The sequence below is a fragment of the Lactuca sativa genome, chromosome 5 (genome assembly GCF_002870075.4).
Source record: "Lactuca sativa cultivar Salinas chromosome 5, Lsat_Salinas_v11, whole genome shotgun sequence".
Taxonomy (NCBI): Eukaryota; Viridiplantae; Streptophyta; class Magnoliopsida; order Asterales; family Asteraceae; genus Lactuca; species Lactuca sativa.
In genome coordinates, this window is record NC_056627.2 from 105,809,567 (window position 1) to 105,831,196 (window position 21,630).

Below are 21,630 nucleotides of genomic sequence, written 5' to 3' on the forward strand. Positions count from 1 at the left end.
CTCGGATAGCCAATTTTTAAAACTTGTGGATTTCTCTCAAAATTTGATTTTTGCAAAAACTGTCGGTTTAGAACCACAAATTCACTCTTCGGCAATTACAATATGTGTTTTTACTCCTAGATTCTTCTTATTTGTTGTTGTTGGTACCCTGGTCGACAACTATACTTTTTGGTATTTTAGTACAAGTTTTTTTTTTAAACTTCAAAAGTGGTGTAAAAGCTACTTTTTATTGCAAAATCCTGTTGTTTGATTTGTTTATACGTTAGAAATAGTTTATCGACTTTCTTTTATTTGATGGTAAATGTTTGATATGAATGGATATAAGATGTTTGAGAAAATGCCCACTAGGATGGAACAATTAGATTGGTTTTGGAAGGTGATAATTTTCACTCATATATGTGGTAGTTACAAATAGCAGGTGAAATCAACAAGTATTTTTCTTATTTATACACTTGATCTAATTATATATGTATTATGACGATATATATATATATATATATATATATATATATATATATATATATATATATATATATATATATATATATATATATATATATATTCAACTTATTAAGCTACATTTGTTAACTACATTTTCTGATATGCAACAAAAGGATATAAACATTAGTTCATGTGCTACTCCCTTGTTGGTTATCATTTTTAGTTGAGGTTACTTTAAATTGTAAATAAACCGTGATGATTTTTGTATCATTAAGTGTTTGTTTATTTCTTTTTCTGGACATGTATGTTTGTTCATACAACCACTGTTGGTTATCAATCCTATCATGTGTAACATCCACAACCTCTAATATTACTCATGTCATTTCAGGTGGCTTCAAACTATGCATCAATAGTTCCACCTGGACAAGTATTTGACAAGTTATATGCTCACTATCAAGCATAAGCTTCAAGGCAACTGATGGTTTATCACCGTGTCCGGAAAAAAAGTTTTTACAGTGTTTATATGTGTTAAGTGTGTTCAAAATTAGAAGTTGTTGATAATCATTTGCACAAAATTGTATATTGACAAACTTGGTTGTATATACAATATCATTAATTATTTTTCCGAACGACGATGTACTTATATTTTATTAATAATATCAATGTATTTGCATTATGATTAGTTTGTCTAATGCCTCTTGTATTTATACCAATGTACTTTTGGTAAACCTTCTTTGAGGTTTACTTATGCATAGAATAAGAAGTAATTGTAGGGGACTGTTTGACTTTTTTTTTGTAAGGGGCATTATAGTCCTTTTAGCTATGTTGGTGGTGAATAAGGAGCTGTTTGTTTAGCTCTTATTGCCTCTTAATAAGAGGCATGTCTGAATCTGTTTGATTAAGAGTGTTTGTTTACCTCTTATTATAAGGTATTAATCTGAAATTTTGCTCTTCTTCGCTCAGACTTCTATCGGTGTCTGAAAGAAAAAAAAGCGCGTATGTTCCTTATTTACCCTTTTCCCTCTTCCTTCCATCAGACACGACCTTGCCTCCTTCAACCTTCCTTCGGCATCTCGGATGTATCAAACCTCGCACAACGCCAACACCGCCCTCGCATTGCACCACCTCCCCATCTCCGATCATCGTGTCTCCACCATCTTGAAGCCGAACTTGACGTAATTTTTGTCTTTCCCCTCTTGTCGGACTTCACAGACGACACCGTTCTCACACTCCCTCTCCAATCTACTGACACCAACCCTGCTTCCGAACTTCAACCACCGCCGGTCACACCACATGCCACGCTAGACGCTGACTCCTTCTAAGGTTCGAATGTATTTGAAGTTTTATTTTCGATTTTTTTTTGAGGAATTTGCTATGTTTGGATTCGGATTTTCGAACACAGACACATTTGGATTCGGATTTCACATATCAGCCCTAAATAAAAAGAAGAATCTGATGGTTTGTTTTTAGATTTTTTGTGGAATTTTCTATATTTTTGGATTTTTTTTTTTGGAATTTGCTGCTTCAATGGATCGACAATGGATTGTTTTATTGAGTTTTTGAAGTCGATTTCTCCATAACCATGGGTTCCTAACTATTACATTTGGATTAATTTGGATTTTACAAACTATTACATTTGGATTAATTGGTATTTTACAAATCATTTACAGGCTCCCCTTTTGACAATACCACCGGAATTGCTTTATGTTGTAATCTTGTTTGTGATCTTTTATTATATAAATTTATTTATGTTGCAGAAAATGTGTTGATGGAGCTCATAATCGTAAGTTCTTGATCCTTTGTTCATGGAAAGAATATGAACATGGACTTGGTGTCATGGGTTAGGTAAACATGGAGTGACACAGAGGATGTTGAGGTTTTAGATGAAATTGATGATACCATGATCAAAGAACAAGTTGAAAATGTGTAATTGTTGGCTTTAATATGTACCAAATGGGAAGCAACAAGAAGATCTTGTGAAGAAAGAAGAGCTTGCCACTGTGAACATAATTAAATCATCAATATCTAGTTCAATGTTGGGCGGTTTCACATCAATATTGGTGTTTTTTAATGAATTTTGATGTTGTTTTTTTAATGAATTTTGATGTTTTTATTAGTTTTGATGCTCTTTTGGTAAAATTAATGGTTATAGTTTTTAAAGTATGAACTCTTAATAAGGAAAGGTTTAAAGTACAATGTTGTAGTTGAAAGAAATGATAGAGAAGGATAAAATGGTCATTTTTATTATTTAGCACAAAAATTCAGAGGTTCCAACCAAACAGATTTTAAACATTTAGATCTTAAAAATTCAGACCCTCTTAAAAATTCAGACCTCTTAAAAATTCAGATCTTAAAAATTCAGATCCTGCCAAACAGCCCCTAAAAGTATAAATAAGGTCAGTTAATAAGTGGTTAGGTATTATTTTTCTAGAGTAAGTTTACTTTGAGGAGAAACTGTCCTCTTGAATGACTGCCATAGATTTTAACAATGATTTTACTCTTATCATTCAACCAGATTCCTACTTAATTGTTCTAAATCATCTCTATCAAACTATACCAACTTTTCATTGTTCACCGAGATACTAACATATTTGGATTTTTTATTAGAAATAGCGATCATCCTATAATAACAAACTATTTATCTTTTATCTTGCAATAGCAACCTACTAATATTTTTAACCTGTAATAGCAATATACTTATCTATTTAACTTGTAATAGCAACCTACTTATCTTTTTTTACATTTATTATCAACATACTTATATTTTTAACCCATAAAACAACCACCATAAATAATTTTTTTTTCCGAAAACAGCAAAGTGCATTCTTTCTATCCAAAACAGAATTTCAACAAAATATAGAATCTATATTATTTATAATCGTTTCTATCCAAAAAAGAATACACCATATAGTTATCCAAATTAGAATTTTAGCAAGCATCTATATTTTCATACACCATACCTATGCATTTAACATTTAATAGTAAATTGCATAACTCAAAAATTTCATTCCAAAGCTAAAACAAATTCTAAAGTTGTATAAAAAACTGAAACGTGTTCTAAAAATGAAGCAGGATTTGAAACAAGTTCAAAAATTGAAGTAAGTTCTGAAGCAGGTCCTAAAATTGGAAAAATATTCATCCCATCATTCTTTCTTTTTCAACAATTCATGTACCCGATACATGAAAAATTAAATAGATAATCAATATTACTATGAGATTAGGAAAAAATATGAAAATTAATAAGTTCGTAACGACCTTTCTTTTTGAACAATTAGTGGCATAATGGCCCAATCCCTGACAATAAGAGCATGTTCATTTTTTCAGCACTTCTAAACAAGACTTATGTCTGCTTGCAATTTTAGGATTGCCTTGGGTTGTAGTTGGACCAAAAGGATCCCAAACTGAGGCATCATATCGACTTGTGAAATTCCCACGCAAGAAGCTTGAGATACATTCTCAAAAACTTTAGTTTTTTTTTCTAATCGCTTGATCATCTAAAAGACTAATGAGTAAAGTATTGAGTTTTTGAATCAATGATGGTGAGTCTCTTGCTTGTTCAAGTAATTTAGTAAAATTTGAATGAACACACCACAAAGTTATGGTACTAACTCCATTTTCATTATCCTTCTCCTCGAGTCGGATGCAACAATTACCAACCTTGTACCTAACATTAATGGTCCACCGAGATAAATTATAGTGAATCAGAAGTGTTTCAACAAGTCTTTCCTTCATCACATATAGGTTATACTTGCATAAAATCCCACATATCTCAAACTTACCACATGAATAGGTGACATTTACTTGATTCAAAAAACGAAAGCTAACAATTCCCCAATATCTTTTATCAATGTCCAGTTGCCCAACTCGATATTTGATTTCTTCAGTAGTTTTGCCTAAAGTATCATGATTTAAATTGCTAGTGACTTCGTTCCATTATTTTTTGAAAATCTCAAAAACTTTTCTAGTATGACACTCACCTGCTTTTGATTCGATTGGATGCACAAACGAAAGTACAGCCCTCGAGTTCATAATCTTGAAGTCTTCATCTACTTTAGCAACCCTATAAGAATCAACCGCTTTGTTATATTGTATTACAAATTCATTTAGCATAGTCCTTGAATTAACATATCCATCAAAAAATGAATGAATACTCTCACTCCATTCACTTGTTGTCATACCAGCGAAGAAAATATCCTTTAAGAAGGCTTTAGCCCAATATTTCCTTTGGTTATACATTTTATTTACCCAAAAATTACTTTCTAAATTATATTTACCACGTATAACTTCCCACCTACTTTCAAATTCTTCAACTCTATCACTTTTTACCCATTCTTTATATGATTCTTGAAAATCACTATAACGAGCAACATATGGTTGAAGGTGTTGCAATTCGTGCTTCTTAATATGCCATGAACAAAAACGATGCTGCATGTTTGGAAACACTTATCTTATTGCATTACCTATATCTTTGTCTTGATCAGTAATACTTGCCTTCAGATGATTGTCAAACATACATTTTAGTTTGAGATTATAAAATATCGTGTATTTTAAGTTAAAAATATAACGATATAGTTGTTTGTTTAGGTTTAGGATTTTGTTTTTGTTGGACTTTCGTTTTAACGTTAAAACTTTATGTTAAATTAGACATATTTATATAACAAAACTTATGCGAATACCATTAAAAAATTATTTTCTACAAGTTACTCTAAGTGAAAATTAAACACTTTCGGTTAAGTTTGGGTTAGTTTTGCTGATAAGTATACTACTTCGGTAATAATTTTTTCTATTTTAGTTATTTGAAAACATATCTCATTAATGCAAAGTGATAAAAGTTGAATGTATATTCAATAATAAATATAAAGTAAATAAGAAAAACATAAAAAATAATAACAAACTAAAAGTATTAAATCGATTCTTCTTTCTTATTTCACCTTACTACAAGATAATTTTATACGTAAAATAGAAACGAGTAGATCGATTTTATTTGAAGTCATTTGTATATGTAAAAAATACGACTCAATATATTTGCACATCCTATGCCCTTTAAAATCCCAAAAATTAAGAGATTCACTTAAAATTACATTTGTTTTGCTAATTATGTCAATTCCAATATTCTAGTCTTAAACATCTCTAGTTGGATCCTTAAACTGAAGAATGATATCAAATCCAAACAGTTCAACATTGCAAGTGATAACAATTAAACACAACCTTTATAAGCTTAAGAGAAAATATCCAATTGATTTTATTGTGTCCATTGTAATAAATGAAGGCATGATCAAAAGCACAATAGTATGTAGTTATTTTTGTTACTTTTGTGTACCTAATGCACTAAAATTAAAAAATTATTAATGAAATACTGTAAAGAATGTCATTAAGTACAAATATAATCCATGTACATATTTTATGTGTAATACTTTTATACCTCCCTTCTTTTACCGAAAAAAGCAACATACTTTATGTTTTTACAATACAATATTATACATTGAATAATCTACCAATTCTATTGATTACAATTGTTTAAGTTTTTTTTACAAAAAAATATGATTTATCCCATCAATACTTGATGGTTTATGCTACCAAGCCTAAAGCAAAGAGAAGAAAAGCAAATTGAATTGTCTAACAAAAAGAAAGATCATCCAACAATCCTTTCTGGATCATCCAATATGCTAAGATCATCCAATATGTTATATGTATTTGGATGCAGCAAAATATTGGTGTCAAAGTTCCCACCTTCTTTGTTTCTTACAACATTCACATGAACAAATAAATGCTATTATTTATGACATGGCATATTTGTATTTTGCAAAAAATAATAAGTTATTATTCATACATACACCAGCACTACCAATTTCCTCATCAGAAATAGATTCCACATATCCAAGTTCACCAGGATTTATAGAACCAAGATTCAATTACAATTAAATTATTAGCAAAAGGCTAGCTCAAAAAAATATCCAAAGACAAAAATGTGCTTACAACAACACCAGTAGTTGTGTGACAAAACCGATGAAAATCAAAGTTGTGATCGATTTTTCAGACCAAATATATCAATATATTTTATTTTATGCCGGAAGCAATCCTTACAATTTTAACTAATATCATTGTTAATAATATAAAATGAGGTCATAACCAACAAATTCTACAAAAGATAAATACAAATATCAAAAGCATTGAATGTGATTCAGTTTATAGTTATGTCAGTTGCCAATCCGATGTACCTTTTGAGAATGTTGTTTTGCTTTATATGAATTGCGACATTTACATCATCTACAAGAAATAATATGTTAAGACTTGCTAATAGAATTTGGTTGCAAATAATTTTCTCGAACATGAGGGACGTGGTTACTATATGCAATCAGATTGGAAAAAGACAATAATCAATGAAATCTTTTAGCATCAAATTTAATTTCTCTAAATTATGTCATTCAACCATTGTACTTTGGAATTTTTTGGGTCAGGGGTGAAATTAATCAACTCAAAAGTCATAACTCATAATTGTTAAATAAAATTAAATGCCCTTAATAAAAAGTCATGAAAGATGTTTGTTATTTACCTTAAAGTCCTCTACTTTTTTCCATGTCAAAGGACTGGGCCTAATCAATATTATGGGATGAGTTGTTAGCGTTGAAATCCTCTATATATGTTACATGGATCCTTATGGGTGATTTTAATGTGGTCTGTAGACTAGAAGAACAGATAAACTCAGTTTTTTGCCCGATCAGTGCAAGTGCATTCAATAAATTCATATGCAGGGGAGAACTCACAGACTTAAAGATGGGAGGTCACAGATTCACATACTTTAAAACAAATGGTGTGAAACTGAGCAAATTAGATAGATTTTTGGTATGTAGTTGTTTCCTAGACATGTTTCCACTTGCCTCCTACTTGGCATTGAGCGAAGACCTCTCTGATCACTCTCCTATTATTTTGAGGGCTCGATGTGATGATTTTGGCCCCCCGACCATTCAAACTGTATAACTCATGGATGCTTAAGGATGGATTTGATGAGATCATTAGGAAAGCGTGTTCTGAGTTTGTGGGGTTCAGAAGTTGAAATACTCAAAAAAAGCAATCAGATGTTGGAGAACTAATACAATGAAGGATGAAAACAAAGATTTGGATTCCCTAAAAAAAGAATGATTGAGATTGAAAAGGTGGTGGAATCTAGACTTTTAACTTCGGTAGAAATCGAAGAAAGATCGATTGGAGGAGTCAAAATTGTGAAGCATGCAAGAAGTATTGATTTGGACTTGAAACAAAGAGCAAAAATAAAATGGGAGGTTGAAGGAGATGAAAAAACACATTTTTTTTCATGGGTATGTGAACAATAGAAACCGGAAAAATCACATTCATGGGATTATAGCCAACGGAGTCTGGATTATAGTTCCCTCTATAATTAAGGAGGAGGCTGCTAAATTCTTTAAAAAGAAATATAGAGAACGGTGGCAGTACAGGCCTTTGTTTCGGAGCTCTAGCATTCAGTAGCTTTCCGAAACAGATAATCGGTTCTTAGAAAGAGAATTTTCCATGGGTGAAATAAAAAATGCAGTATGGTCGTGTGGTAGTGACAAGTCTCCGGGGCCAGACATATTAACTTCTAAATTCCTCAAAAAATATTGGGAATTGCTAAAACACAATATCGCGAGATTGATTAAATACTTTGAAATAGGAGGCAAAATCACTAAAGACTGTACTTCTTTGTTTATAATCTTAGCATCCAAGACTAAAGATCCAATTCACTTTGGGGATTTTAGACCTATAAGCCTGATTGGATCTATATACAAGATCATTGCAAAACTGTTGGCAATTCGGCTAAAAAGGATAATCGGCAGTATTATTAATGAGGTCAATTCGCATATGTTGAAGGAAGAAATATCCTCGAGTGCCCTTTGGTGGTCAATAAGTTTGCTCTTAGGCAAAATCAAATGGAAGGAAGATGCTTCTTTTTAAAGCGGACTTTAACAAAGCTTTTAACTCTGTGAATTGGATTTATTTGGACTCAATTATGGAGCAAATGGGATTTGGAGATAAATGGAGATATTATATTCGTAATTGTTTGGAATCAGGTCAAGCATCGGTGATTATTAATGGTAGCCCGGCAAATGAATTCACTATGGAGAAAGGTGTGAGACAAGGCGATCCGCTCTCTCCCTTCCTATTCATCATTGTGATGGAACGGTTGAATATCACGATGAAGACAGCGGGTGACAAAGGAGTTTTTGACGGATTAAAAGTCCCAAATTCTAACATTTGTTTGTCTCATCTATTTTATGCAGATGACGCTTTATTCATTGGAGAATGGTCTCGCCAACATAGTGAGGATATTGAGATGTTTTTATGTTGCGTCTAGGTTGAAAGTAAACTTTAGCAAATCTAAAGTATTCGGTGTTGGAGCATCTACTAGTGAAGTATCGAACTGGGTTTCTCTTCTTGGTTGTGAACCATCATCTCTCCTATTCACGTACCAGAGCATTCATGTGGGTGAAAACATGAACTTGAAGAATGTCTGGCAGCCGATTATTGAAAAGTTTGATTCAAAGCTCTTGGTATGGAAAGCGAAAACAGTTAGCTTTGGTGGTAGATTAACCCTAGCAAAAGCGGTACTTGGTAATCTGCCTACCTTCTTCATGTTCATATTTGTGGTTCCAAATGGTGTCATTGAGACCTTAGAGAAGATCAGAAGGAGATTTATTTGGAGTGATTAATTGGAGAAGAAAAGTATAAATTGGGTTGCTTGGGAAACTCTTATTGCCCCAAAAAAGGTGGGCGGCACAAGGCTTGGATCAATAAAGAATCTGAACATTTCTCTATTAGCTAAGTGGATGTGGCGATTGAAAAATGAAAACTCTGAACTTTGGGCGAAAGTCATTCGATGCATTCATGGATTAGATGGAAGACATTGGTCTATCTTTGCCAACAGATATAGAACAGGTGTTTGGAAGAATATAGTCAAAATCAGGCCTGTGTTAAAGAATCTCAACATTGATCCTAATGAAATTGTGTATTGGAAATCAACTGAAGGCTGTTGGGTCTCCGACTTTGGGATGGACGGACAATTCTTTGTGAGACTGTTACGAGAAAGGATCGAAATGGTGAGTCACATGGTTTGTGATGGACCGTTCGAATGGTGTAAAGTGATACCCACTAAGATCTTATGCTTTATCTGGAGAGTGAAGTTGTGTAGAATCCCATCATCAGTCACTTTAAAATCCAGGGGAGTTCCTATTCTATCGACTATGTGTGGTTCTTATAACTTGGATGAGGAGACGAGCGATCACATCATTCTTTTATGACCTTTGGCTAAAGCTGTCATGGATTCGATTCTTTCTTGGTGCGAAATCTCACACGATGGATTTGGCTCGGTAAAGGATATGTTACTTTTCATATCTCGGTGGTCTAAGTGCAAAAAGAAAAGAAGTATGTTGAATGTGATTTTATGTGGGGTTTTTTGATGTATTTGGAAAGACAGAAGTCAAAGCGTCTTCAAAAGAATTCCCTTTGTACCAGTGAAATACGATGGAGAAGATAAAAGCAATAACCTTCATATGGTGTAAACATAGAGGTTCCTTTCAAAACATGGAGTGGAGAGCTTGGAACCTTGGTACTTTTATTTGTTTGTAATTTTCTTGTTTTTGTCTTCTATTTTTTCTTTGTACTTTTCCCTTGCATCCTCTTGATGTGAGGTGTTTTTTATTTTAACATATTTTCCGTTTCAAAAAAAAAAAATTGGAATTTCAATTATCAAGAGACCATCACTATAGATATCAATAATTCTTTCAACATCATGATGATTTTTACCACCCTAAGCATACCTAGGCTCTACAACTGATAGCTTCACGTATACACGATCACCAATTGTAGGCATTGATAACATATATATAAATAGCAACAATAAATGTGTCTTTATTATATCCCCTGAACAGTTCAACTTCTTTGGATTTTATCCTCAACTTCTGTTTACTTGTATCCAGGAAAGAAACCATAAAATGAAACTAGTTAGAGATATCAAAAAGATGGAAAAACAAATAGTAAAAGCGATATGAGGGAGATGGTGATTCAAATTTCAGTATGTCATGCAAGCATCAAGATTTACAAATACCACTCAGTTTCCTTTCAGTTCTGCAATTATGAATGCAGGAAAAAATGGATGCTAGATTTAGTTTGATCTGAGTTGGCATAGCACATCATGTTGACTTCATGTACATATTCTGTGATATCATAGCTTCCAAGCCCAAAAACCACAAATATCAGAGTTGTTTATAATTATAAAAAAAAATGAAATTGATCATTCAGTTCTAGTATAATCAATCACCATTTACAAAATAATAATAATAATAATAATAATAATAATAATAATAAAACATACACATGTCATGTAGGTGATAAACTCATAATAAAGAAACATAAAAAAATTGCAGTTATTTGGGAAGAGGGCAAAAGGATATTAGGGGAAACCAAGATCTTAGAAAATCAATCTGTAGACAAAATTACAAAAAATATAATTATTTAGTGAACTCAAATCCAATATCCACTTCTGAATGAAAGTAAACAACTCGGTGCTCCAGTTGATACCTTGAGTTGGTCGTTCGAAAGTCCTAATCAAATCAAACGATAAATAAAATTTCTAATTCTTTTTAGCATAAGTTTGAGAGATAAGAGACATACATATCGTAAATGAAATAAAAATGAGTTTTCATTTTGGGAGTAAATCTGGTAATCATAGGTCGAGAACACCATGACCATTCCTATGTTCTCCCAATTATACCTACCGATCAACTTAAAACCTAAAGAGAGAGAGAGAGAGAGAGAGAGAGAGAGAGGGGCGGTAGTGATCGATTGTCGAAAATGGTACCTTGGATTAGAGCTTCAAAAATGGAAATCAAGATCAAATGATGACAAGGGGAGAGCACCATTGGTGGTTAAGTGGTGGTATGGCAGGGATAAACGATGGTGGTGAGTGGTATTACGATTTTTCGATTGATGGAGGACAATCTTAATAGAGATTGAGAGGGATGGCACAAACCGTGAGTGGTTTCTCGTGGGCTTGGTGGTTTGATTAGGTGGGAGTGTGTTCCTGTTGATGGTTGTCGACTGTTTAGGGGTAGAAAGGAAAAAGGTTAGAAGAAAGGGGATTTGGAGAAAATGAAGTTTACCTGAAACCAATTCGATTGATACTCTAATGAAGAGAATAACAAATCAAAATCACAGTTTCCAGTTAAGGATAGTAAGAGCGCCTAATATAGGGGAAGATGAGCCAAAATTGAAAGATTTTTTCATGAATCTAAAGCTTCAAAACGAGTCCATCTGTTTCCTTCTTATCCCCGATTTCAATTTGCTTGACCAGTTAAAAGGGTGTTTGGATATCTTTTTACCTTCAAAATCTTTTTTGCAAAACGACTTTAAGTAAAAGGACTTTTTAAAAAACATGTTTTTAAAAATGTGTTTGTATTAGTTTTTGAGAAACAAAAGTTAAAAGTTGTTTTTAAAAGGTGTTTGGTTTAACTTTTATATATAAAATGACTAAAAGTTCGAAAGGCTTATTGATTAGGATAGTGATAAGTGGGGGTATATGATTAATTTAAGTGTCAAGGGCTTCAAAAGTTTCAAAAAGTCACGGATACGTGACTTTTCAAAATGCTCATTTTCCTTCTTTCTGAAAAGTTGGTTTTAAAAGATGTTTTCCCTTTCCCAAACATCTTTTACCTCATTTAAACATTAAATAATTGTAATTCATATATATATATATATATATATATATATATATATATATATATATATATATATATATATATATATATATATATATATATATATATATATATATAACGAGAATCAAAAAATGTTAGGAACTTGAGAAACCATTTTAATTTTTTTTATTAAGAGCATTTTGGACAAATCAAGCATCTATCATAATATATATATATATATATATATATATATATATATATATATATTTATATATATATAACGAGAACCAAAAAATGTTAGGAACTTGAGAAACCATTTTAATTTTTTTTATTAAGAGCATTTTGAACAAATCAAGCATCTATCATAATATGATAATATACTTATAAAGTAAACACATTTCCTTTCACAACATCAATTTGAAACTCTCAACTTTTCATGTTTCTATAGAATATACTTTCTAACTTAAATATCTTATTAATTTTAAATATTATAATAAATGAAAGACTTCTTGAATTATCAATAACTTCAATATAACGTTAAATGCATATCATAAATTAATATATCGAACAAATTTAAAAATATAGTGTAAAATTTAAAACCTAAAATAAAATATCAAATAAAGTTTTAAAACACTCATTATATACTTTTTACAAGAGTTAAAAGGAAAATATTAAATACAATAAACGTAAAAGAATATAGTCTAAATGTAAAATTAACTAAAAGATCTGTAAAGTAGTTTTTTTAATAACTGAAATTCAGTTAAGTTTTTATTTTAAATTTATTTATAATAATAATAATAATAGTTAAAATAACATAAAGTTATAAATTAAATTCTTTTACTTCACAAATAATGATTGATAATTTAAATAATCATCTTGATTAAATTAAAACGTCATCAACATTTTTAAAGTTAATAAATCATAACATTAGCTAATTAAAATAGATGACAAATATAACTAATTTTATACATACGTATACCATTAAATGATTGATATATGTTTGGAACTAGAAAGCCCAATTAAAAATGGATTACTTGCCAAGGAGATGGGCTTTACTAATTTGGGCTTTGGAGTGTGCTTGATTTCGTGGATTTGGGCTTGAAATGGGGTGGGCCGATTTGTTTTGGTTACATGGAAGTTGTGACCACGTTTTTTTGGACTTTTTGGTGATCATGGAACAAATTTGAATCATTTCCTTGTCTTGTGTGTAGCATGGACGGAAATTGTAGAGTTTTGGGAGTTTCTAGTAGTTATTGGCTAGTAGTTAATGAACTAGTTAAATAAAAGCTCTTAATGATGATCCTTTTCACTTTTGTAACTCATGGATCCTATCAACTATATATAGGGTCGATTTCTATGAATAAAATATCACTTGAACTTTTTGCAATTTGCTCTATTTCTCACATAAGGTAGGTCTCTTATCATGTGTTGTGCTGTGTGTCAATAGGTCTTGGCATTCAACCTAGTTCTTGCTTCAATAGGTCTAAAGGTAAGAAATAACCCATCCTCTTCTCCACCCTCATAATCTCGTGTTCTATCTCTCTCTCTCTCTCTCTCTCTCTCTCTCTCTTCCATCCGAAAATAGCCCCCCATACACGTATCATAAGTGGTATCAGAGCCGAAATAATCCTACGGTCACCAAGGATTTTAATGATCACAATTTTCTCTACAATCTTCAAGAAGCACTAAGGAACATCCAAGATGGACAACCTCGAAGACAAGCAAGGCGTGAACTTAGTTCAAGTGAAGAATTCAAAGTCAACGAGTTGCCGGAATTTGCGGGTGGTACGGACCTAGGAAAATACTTGGAGTGGGAAAGAAAAATTGAACACATGTTCGAGTTCAAAGACGTGGATGACGAAAAGGCATGTAAGTTATCGAAGCAATTGGATGTTCAATTCGGGCCTAGATGACATGACCGATCAATAGAAATACCCCAACACTCCACTTTTATCATATATTCCACCATCCTGAAACTTTGTGGTGGTGCCTTTTTGTGGTTCGAAGGGCTTAAGGCCAAGAGAACACGAGAGGGTAAAGAAACAATTGCATCGTGGGAATCATTAAAGAGAGAGTTAAGAAAAAGGTATGTACCAATTAATCACCACATGGAAACCTATAGAAAAATAGCTAAGTTGAAACAAGGCAAAATGAACGTGGCTGAATATATAGACGAATTTGAAAATTGTCACTTATGGGTGATATTGATGAAGTCGAGGAGCAGAAAATGTCTCGGTTTTTACATGGGTTGAACTTGAATATTGCTAACATTGTTGATTTGTATCCATATTTTGAGTTTGACACTCTTTGTGGCTTGTGCTTAAAGTTGGAAAACCAAGTAAAAATACAGGAAAACCGGTGTCCCTCAATCTGAGTTCGGGAAATCTAAGTCTTGGGGTAAACCCGAGAACGCAACCGTCAATCCTTTTTCCGCAGGTAGTTCTTCCGGATTTCCCAAAACCGCGACTCCTTCTAAAGATTCCAAGGAAACTAGTTTGTCTAAGGTGCGATGCTACAAGTGCCAAGGTTTTGGGCATTTCCAAAGTTCGTGCCCAAATAAACGAGTCGTAACGTTACGGGAAGCGATGGAATTCCAGGACGAGTTGCTAGAAGAAGAAAAAAGACAAATTTCCATCTTTGAGGAAGCGGCCGAACATGAAGAAGAAGAGGAGAATGAAAGCTACGAAGCTCCCGTCTATAACACGTTGTTGGTCCTTCGGGCATTACAAGCAAAGGTGACACGCGAAGAGGCCGACCAAAGAACTCAATTGTTTCATACTAAATGTCTGGTAAATGATAAATGGTGCAGTGTAGTAGTGGATGACGGTAGTTGTACTAATGTTGCATCAAGCGAAATGGTGGCAAAACTGGGATTGGTCACAATGAACCATCCTAAACCTTATGCGCTCCATTGGCTAGATGACAATAAAAATATAAAAGTAACAAAACATGTAATGGTAGGTTTGACGATGGGCTCGTACAAAGATGATATCCTTTGTGACGTGGTTCCCATGGATGCTTGCCACGTAATTTTGGGTCATCCTTGGCAATATGATCGAGACGTGACTCATAGAGGGTGGAGAAATGAATATGAATTGAAACATAACAACAAAAAAAAATCATACTAAAACCCATGTCGTCGCACGACATCCACTCGGTAAAGACTAGAGAAAAGAAGCCGAATCTTGCGATTTTCGCCACTGAACGGGAGGTTGAAAAGACGATTGATGACGGTGGCATGGTGTACCTAATGGTAGCCAAATATGGTGAGGCGGGAAATCCTCTCTATGATGACATGGCAAAATTCTTACAAGGGTTTGAAGACGTTTTCCCTGACGATTTACCACCGGGCTTGCCGCCTATTCGTGGCATCGAACACCAGACCGATCTGATCCAAGGAGCTCCTTTACCAAGCAAGGCGGCCTATCGGTGCAATCCCGAGGAGACGAAGGAGTTTCAAAGGCAAGTTGATGAGCTCGTGGCCCGGGGATATGTTCGAGAAAGCCTTAGTCTATGTGCCGTACCGATATTGCTCGTACCTAAGAAAGATGGAACATGGAGGATTTGTATTGACAGCAGGGCGGTCAACAACATCACCATCAAGTATCGTTTCCCGATCCCCTGACTTGACGACATGTTAGATGAACTTCACGGGTTGGTTGTATTTTCAAAAATCGACTTACGAAGTGGGTACCATCAAATCCGAGCACATGAAGGGGATGAATGAAGACGACGTTCAAAACAAAGCATGGCCTTTACGAATGGACCGTGATGCTGTTTGGCCTCACGAACGCCCCGAGCACGTTTATGAGACTAATGAATGAAGTTTTTAAATGTTTTCTTGGCAAGTTTGTGGTGGTTTATCTAGACGACATCTTGGTATATAGCAAGAGTCGTTGTGACAACCCGAAATTTCTATTTGTTTTATCTCCGTAATTAAGCACTTCAAAAATTAGCCAAATTTATCCCAAAATATTTTTGGCCGGATTTAAGCCCATTGGAATATTTTAAACAATATTCGTGAAGCGAACCAAAAATAAGGAAGTATAATTTAGAGTTACCATGTTTAACGTAAGTCGCGAAACTCCAAAAATTTGGAATTTACGGACGTAAAATCGGAGTATTTGACCGCAAACCCCGAGAGTATAAATATGACACTTAGTCATTTTCTCTCATTTTCCAACTTCCAACCTCAAGAACACCCAAGGATTCTCTCTCAACTATCATAAATTCATCCCGTCAAATCCGCCAAAATCGATCATCCAAGCTCCTAGAACGTAAGTACACTTACCCTATCTTCTTTTGTGATTAATAGGAACTTATTTACACTTGAAATCATCCAAGAAACACCAAGAACAAGGTGTTTACGGTCCAAGGTGTTCTTGGACCGTAAATCCTAAAATGGGTGCCAAAGTGTGCCCTGGTTCATTCTAAGCCTTGACAACTAGCTTAGATCCCTTCCTTGATGAGTTTAACACTCGAAAATCATCATTTTCCCCAAGTTCATATGGGTTTATGGTGTAAGGAGACCATCCCAAAACTGTAAAGACCTCCAAAAGGTGTTTAGATCCCCCTAATGCCTTCAAATGGTTGTGTAATGGAGTAAAACCTTACTTGCATGAACTAGGGACCCCAAGAACATGAAATGAAGGGACAAAGATGAGTTTACGGTTTGGGAAGGTCTCCTAAGGACCGTAAAATCCAAAAAGTGCCCATTTCAAGACCTAGTCACTTCCTTAGCCCTTGATTCGAGTCTAGCATAATTCCTGGAGTGATATAAGCCCTTTGAACACTCAATAACACCACTTCCATGAGTTTACAACCGTTAACCCATGGGGGAAGTGGTCTTGAAACCGTAAACGCCCCTAAGGGCCATCAATTTAAGAGTAACTCCAATGTGAGTCCATACTCCCCTTATATACAACCCTTGGTACTCTTAGCACTTGTAGGAAAGTGTTTTCATGTAGTAGAACATCCTTACTTTCTTAATTAGTTATTAAATGACTTATTAGATACTTAAATGTATCACTACTTGTTAAATAGGATCCAAGTGTGTGTTCAAGTCCTCAATTGACACATAGCATCCTATACCATCCGTTCATCCGAATCACCCACGTCAGGTGAGTTCATACCCCTGAATCAACCTTTTAAATAATTTTAACTACTTTTATGGGGGGAATACAAGTTGAATTATAGAGTTATTATATCAATCACATGTGATTAATAACTATATAGCAAAATAGATTTTTGTTTGTTAAGCTTCTCTATTCAGCTAAAGGTTTTTGACTCTCGTTTTTAAATCTCGTTAAGGCATGAATATCTCTTTTCAGATTATTAAAGGTTTTCCAAAGGTTTTCAAAGCTTGTTTTATAAACTGACATCAAGTCATAAGTTCTTATTAATAGATTTTCCAAAGGTTTTACCAAAAGTTCTTTTATGCTTGTATATTCTTAAGTGCACGCCTATATATGTATAGTTATATAAGCAATGTTTGAAGGACTTAGGAAGGCTAACTTCGCTTAAATTCCTTTTCCTTTTTTGGATGTGGTTTACAGTATCGGTTATCCGTCTGAAGGTCGTCTAAACATGGGTTATATATCATGTATACATATGTAGTCATAAAAGTACACTCAGCCAGTTCATCTTCGTTGGGTAGCAAATGCATCCTTCCATCATTCATATGTCTAGAACACCAGTAACTATTATAGAAATAGTTAAGAGATTCTAGTTACTCTCACATCTCTCTCTTTCTCTCTCTCTCTTTCTCTCTCTCTCTATCTATCTCTCTCACTAGTACGAAGAATTACTAAGGAGTCAATTCAGTAGTGAGTCTATACTATTATTGTAATACTTTAAATAGAATGTGACACACTATTCCGCGATACGACGCTTCATAGCGCCATCGACGTGTAACCAGAGTCTCTTGATGGGAGAGCGGACATCATGTGTGTAGATCTATACGGGACTGACACTCCCACATCCTGACTGCTAGCTACAATCCGAGCCGGTAAGGCCCATGGGTGACATATGTCACTATACATCACATGACCCGGAGGGTCAGCAAGGTTTCGATCATCAATCAGCATGGTTACATACGAGTTCACATTCAACCCTTTTTAGAGTTTGCTAGATGTATTGTTCATTAGATACTGTCTGGAGTCTGTATTCCTTTGTTTTAGACTTTGCTAGACGTATTGCTCATTTGATAATGTCTGGAGTCTATATTCCTTGTTTTAGACTTTGCTAGCTATATTCGTTCATTCGATACTGTCTGGAGTCTGTGCTTCGTTGTTTTAGACTAAGCCAAGCATATTGTCCATTCAATACCCTCCTGGAGTCTATGATTTACTTATTTTAGACTTTGCAAGGCGTCCCTCCTGAAGTCTATGATTCATTTACCTTTAAGCTTTGCGAGGCGTTCTTCCTGGAGTGTAGGTTTTATTTACTTTTAACCAGCAATGTTTCTGCTGAGGAAAAATATGATTTCCCTTATTATTTTACTTGAGGTTTTTCTTACAACTCCTTTAAAGTAAAAACCATATTTTGATAATGATAGTACTTTTGGGGAAATTAGTCCTTAAACATAAAACAACTGGGTCTTGGTAGAAGACTGCTTTTATTAAGAAAATATAGGATTTTCTGGAAATTAAGAATTCTAATACTCTGTAGATTCTAAACCACCATCTTTAATGAGGTTATTTTGAATAAAAAGGTGTATTTATACTAATCTCATTAAATACTTATGAACTCACCAGCATTATAAAAATGCTGATACTTGTTTTCAAAATAACTTATATTCTCAGGTCATCGATAGACAGGTACATCCCGGGAGCTTTTGCGAAGTCAGCCTAGGAGCAAGCTGCGTCTATGTTATGTTCTGTATTTACTTTGATGTTGCTATGAAATGTAACCTATGTAAAATTATTTCTATTAATGCAATGGTTGTTGTACTTTGATTAATATACTACATATGTTGTGATACTTGACATGACGTCCTCCACCCCAGAACGTTTCCGCCGTTCCGGTTTTGGGGTGTGAAAAATTGGTATCAGAGCATTGTTTATAGTGAGCTCAGTATATTTAATCAAAAAAGATATACAACCTATAAATACATTGGGATAAAATACTCTGACGAAGAATTATAATTTAAAATATAACCATATTTTACAAAAGTATAAGAACATCTAGAATCTAAACACCCGAACAAAGTATCACGAGAAGAACAAGAATTAAAAGTCTTTGGATGTTGACCATTACCGTCAAACCTGGGCAGTTATGTAATCGTAAGCTGGAATAAATGTAACATGATCAACTACATTTATGTGAGATGCGACTAACTTGTGCTTGGGAATTATTGTGATGTTGCAACAAGTCTGAAACTTACCAAATAGGAATGCTAGAGCCAAACATAAAGTTTAAAAATACTATAGGAGTATTTTAGGATACTAAAATACTAACAATAAACACAGAAGCATGCTCAGAAGTTAAGAATCAAACAAGTAATTAAAATACCATAGGGGTATTTTAGGATCCATAGATAACCTTGTGTGAAAAACTAAAAGGATCCTTATTGATATACCTACGATTACAGAGTGTATACTTCCAAGGTTATATATAGTGAGGATCTCATAGGCTAAGAATGTGTGGTTTCGCTCTAATTCCTTTTCCTTGTTTGGATGTGGATATAGAGTAGTGTCACATATTCGAAGGCCTATCAGATCTAGGATATATATGATTTGTATACACTATGGAATTGTAGCAGGACTCGATATGGATCACTCAGTGAAATGTTTTAATAATTTATTAGGATTCTTTAGACATTTCCATTCTCGCACGAACCCTTTAGAGAAGCTTATCCACTTCAGTGATCGGCAGAAGTGTTGATTTCGACCGGGAAGAAGTTCATTGAGAAGGTTTCCAATTTGGAAATAAATGAACCGGGACGAGACTATTGAAACCACCAAGTGCCTATACCTTCTAGGGACATCAGTGGAGAATTTGCCTGAACATCCGAGATTCCAGTCATCCATTGCGAAGTGATGACACTCAGGGTCAGAATAAGAAGTAAGGTGGAGTAGAGATTCAGTAAGTCTGCAAGAGAAGAGAACCCTAGGTAAGTACCCAAAGAAAACCAACGCCTATTTCAGTCAGGGGTAAGAGGTGGACAGAGGGAGCCAATGCATGGAACCCAAGAAGTGTCTTTTCCTCTTTATCGTCATGCTAATAAATCCATAAAATAATACAATTTAGTGAGTTAGTGATTAGACTACTCACACTATGTGCCATAAATCGTCTTTCCCCGTCGCATGTAATACGAATAGATCGAATCTCAAAACCTCGATTGAGAGGGTGTAGCCATAAGTTTTCATGAGCCTTTTCTTCTGTGATCTTCGTTCCGAACTTCTCTCAAATCTTTATCAAAATCGGAGAGTAAAACTCTCCATTATAAAGGTAACTTAGTAGGAACGATCCCCATTTTATGGCTTTCTGATACACTCACTCCTACGCTGTTACCCGGACTGCATCATAGGGATGTAGGTCGACACTCAGATAACCATAACTCGAGGCGCAGGAAAGAAATTTATGCATAGCATAGTAAAACAAAGCTACGTCTAGGGTTAATCATTGTCTCTCATAAGCTTGTGTTCCTTTTCGTGTAGGAAGAACCATGCCTCCGAAGAAACGTAACCAACCGGTGGCAAGAAACCGACTCTCCTATTCGATGAAGCTACGTTTCAAGCTGTAGTCTCAGCAGCCGTAGCATCTGTCATGGCTCACCTAAATGCTAACAACACCAATGTTAGCAGGAGCCCTATCGGGATTTCCAATCCCAGCAATGGACAACAGCAACCAACACCTGCGTACCCAGCCACCCTAGAACCCCAACCAAATCCACTGAAGAGAAAGTTCAAGAACGAGGAGGGAAGTACCTCGGCTCAAGGACCTTCCGAAGAGCAACGAGCTGAGACAGTCAATACCCCTGTCAACCCTTCCGTCCCGACTTCAGGAAGACCATTCCTAGGAAACCTCCCCCGTTGCAGCAAGTGCAACTACCATCACCATGGTATCTGCCGAGAACTCTTTTGTGTTAGGTGCAACATGAAGGGACATACTGCTCGCGTCTGTAGAACCCCGGTTGAGTTCATTACATCAACCACCAATGTGGGGACCAGTCCAGCGTGCCACGTATGTGGTGAAATTGGACACTTCAAGAGGGACTTCCCAACTGAAAGAAGTGACAAGAGCGCAGGAGGAGTCTAACCCTAATGCCTAGGGAGAAGCATCAAAGAACCTGGTAGAATTTTTGGTACGTCTCTCTCTCTATCCAGAGTAGTTAATCGAAAACATTAAATGATAAATTCTAATGGTAATTACTCGCTCGTTAAGGCGAAAGTCGCAGCACTGTTGTAAAAAAAAATCCATCAGGTAAAGCTATAATGGCTCGATATATATACGTTAAGGTCACATATAATTAAGATTGATAGACCTCGAGTGAGTGATG

The 21,630-nt window shown here is 34.6% G+C and overlaps 1 protein-coding gene across 1 annotated transcript; it reads right to left on the minus strand.

Annotated features, from left to right (window-relative positions):
- Positions 1 to 3,445: 3,445 nt before the first annotated feature.
- Positions 3,446 to 4,872, minus strand: LOC128134184 (protein FAR1-RELATED SEQUENCE 5-like). The gene is made up of 3 exons (XM_052771662.1): positions 4,419 to 4,872; positions 4,221 to 4,334; positions 3,446 to 3,558 (listed from the first exon to the last, which is right to left on the minus strand). Exons 1-3 carry the CDS (start codon positions 4,870 to 4,872, stop codon positions 3,446 to 3,448), a joined length of 681 nt encoding a protein of 226 aa, XP_052627622.1.
- Between the last annotated feature and the right edge of the window lie 16,758 nt (positions 4,873 to 21,630).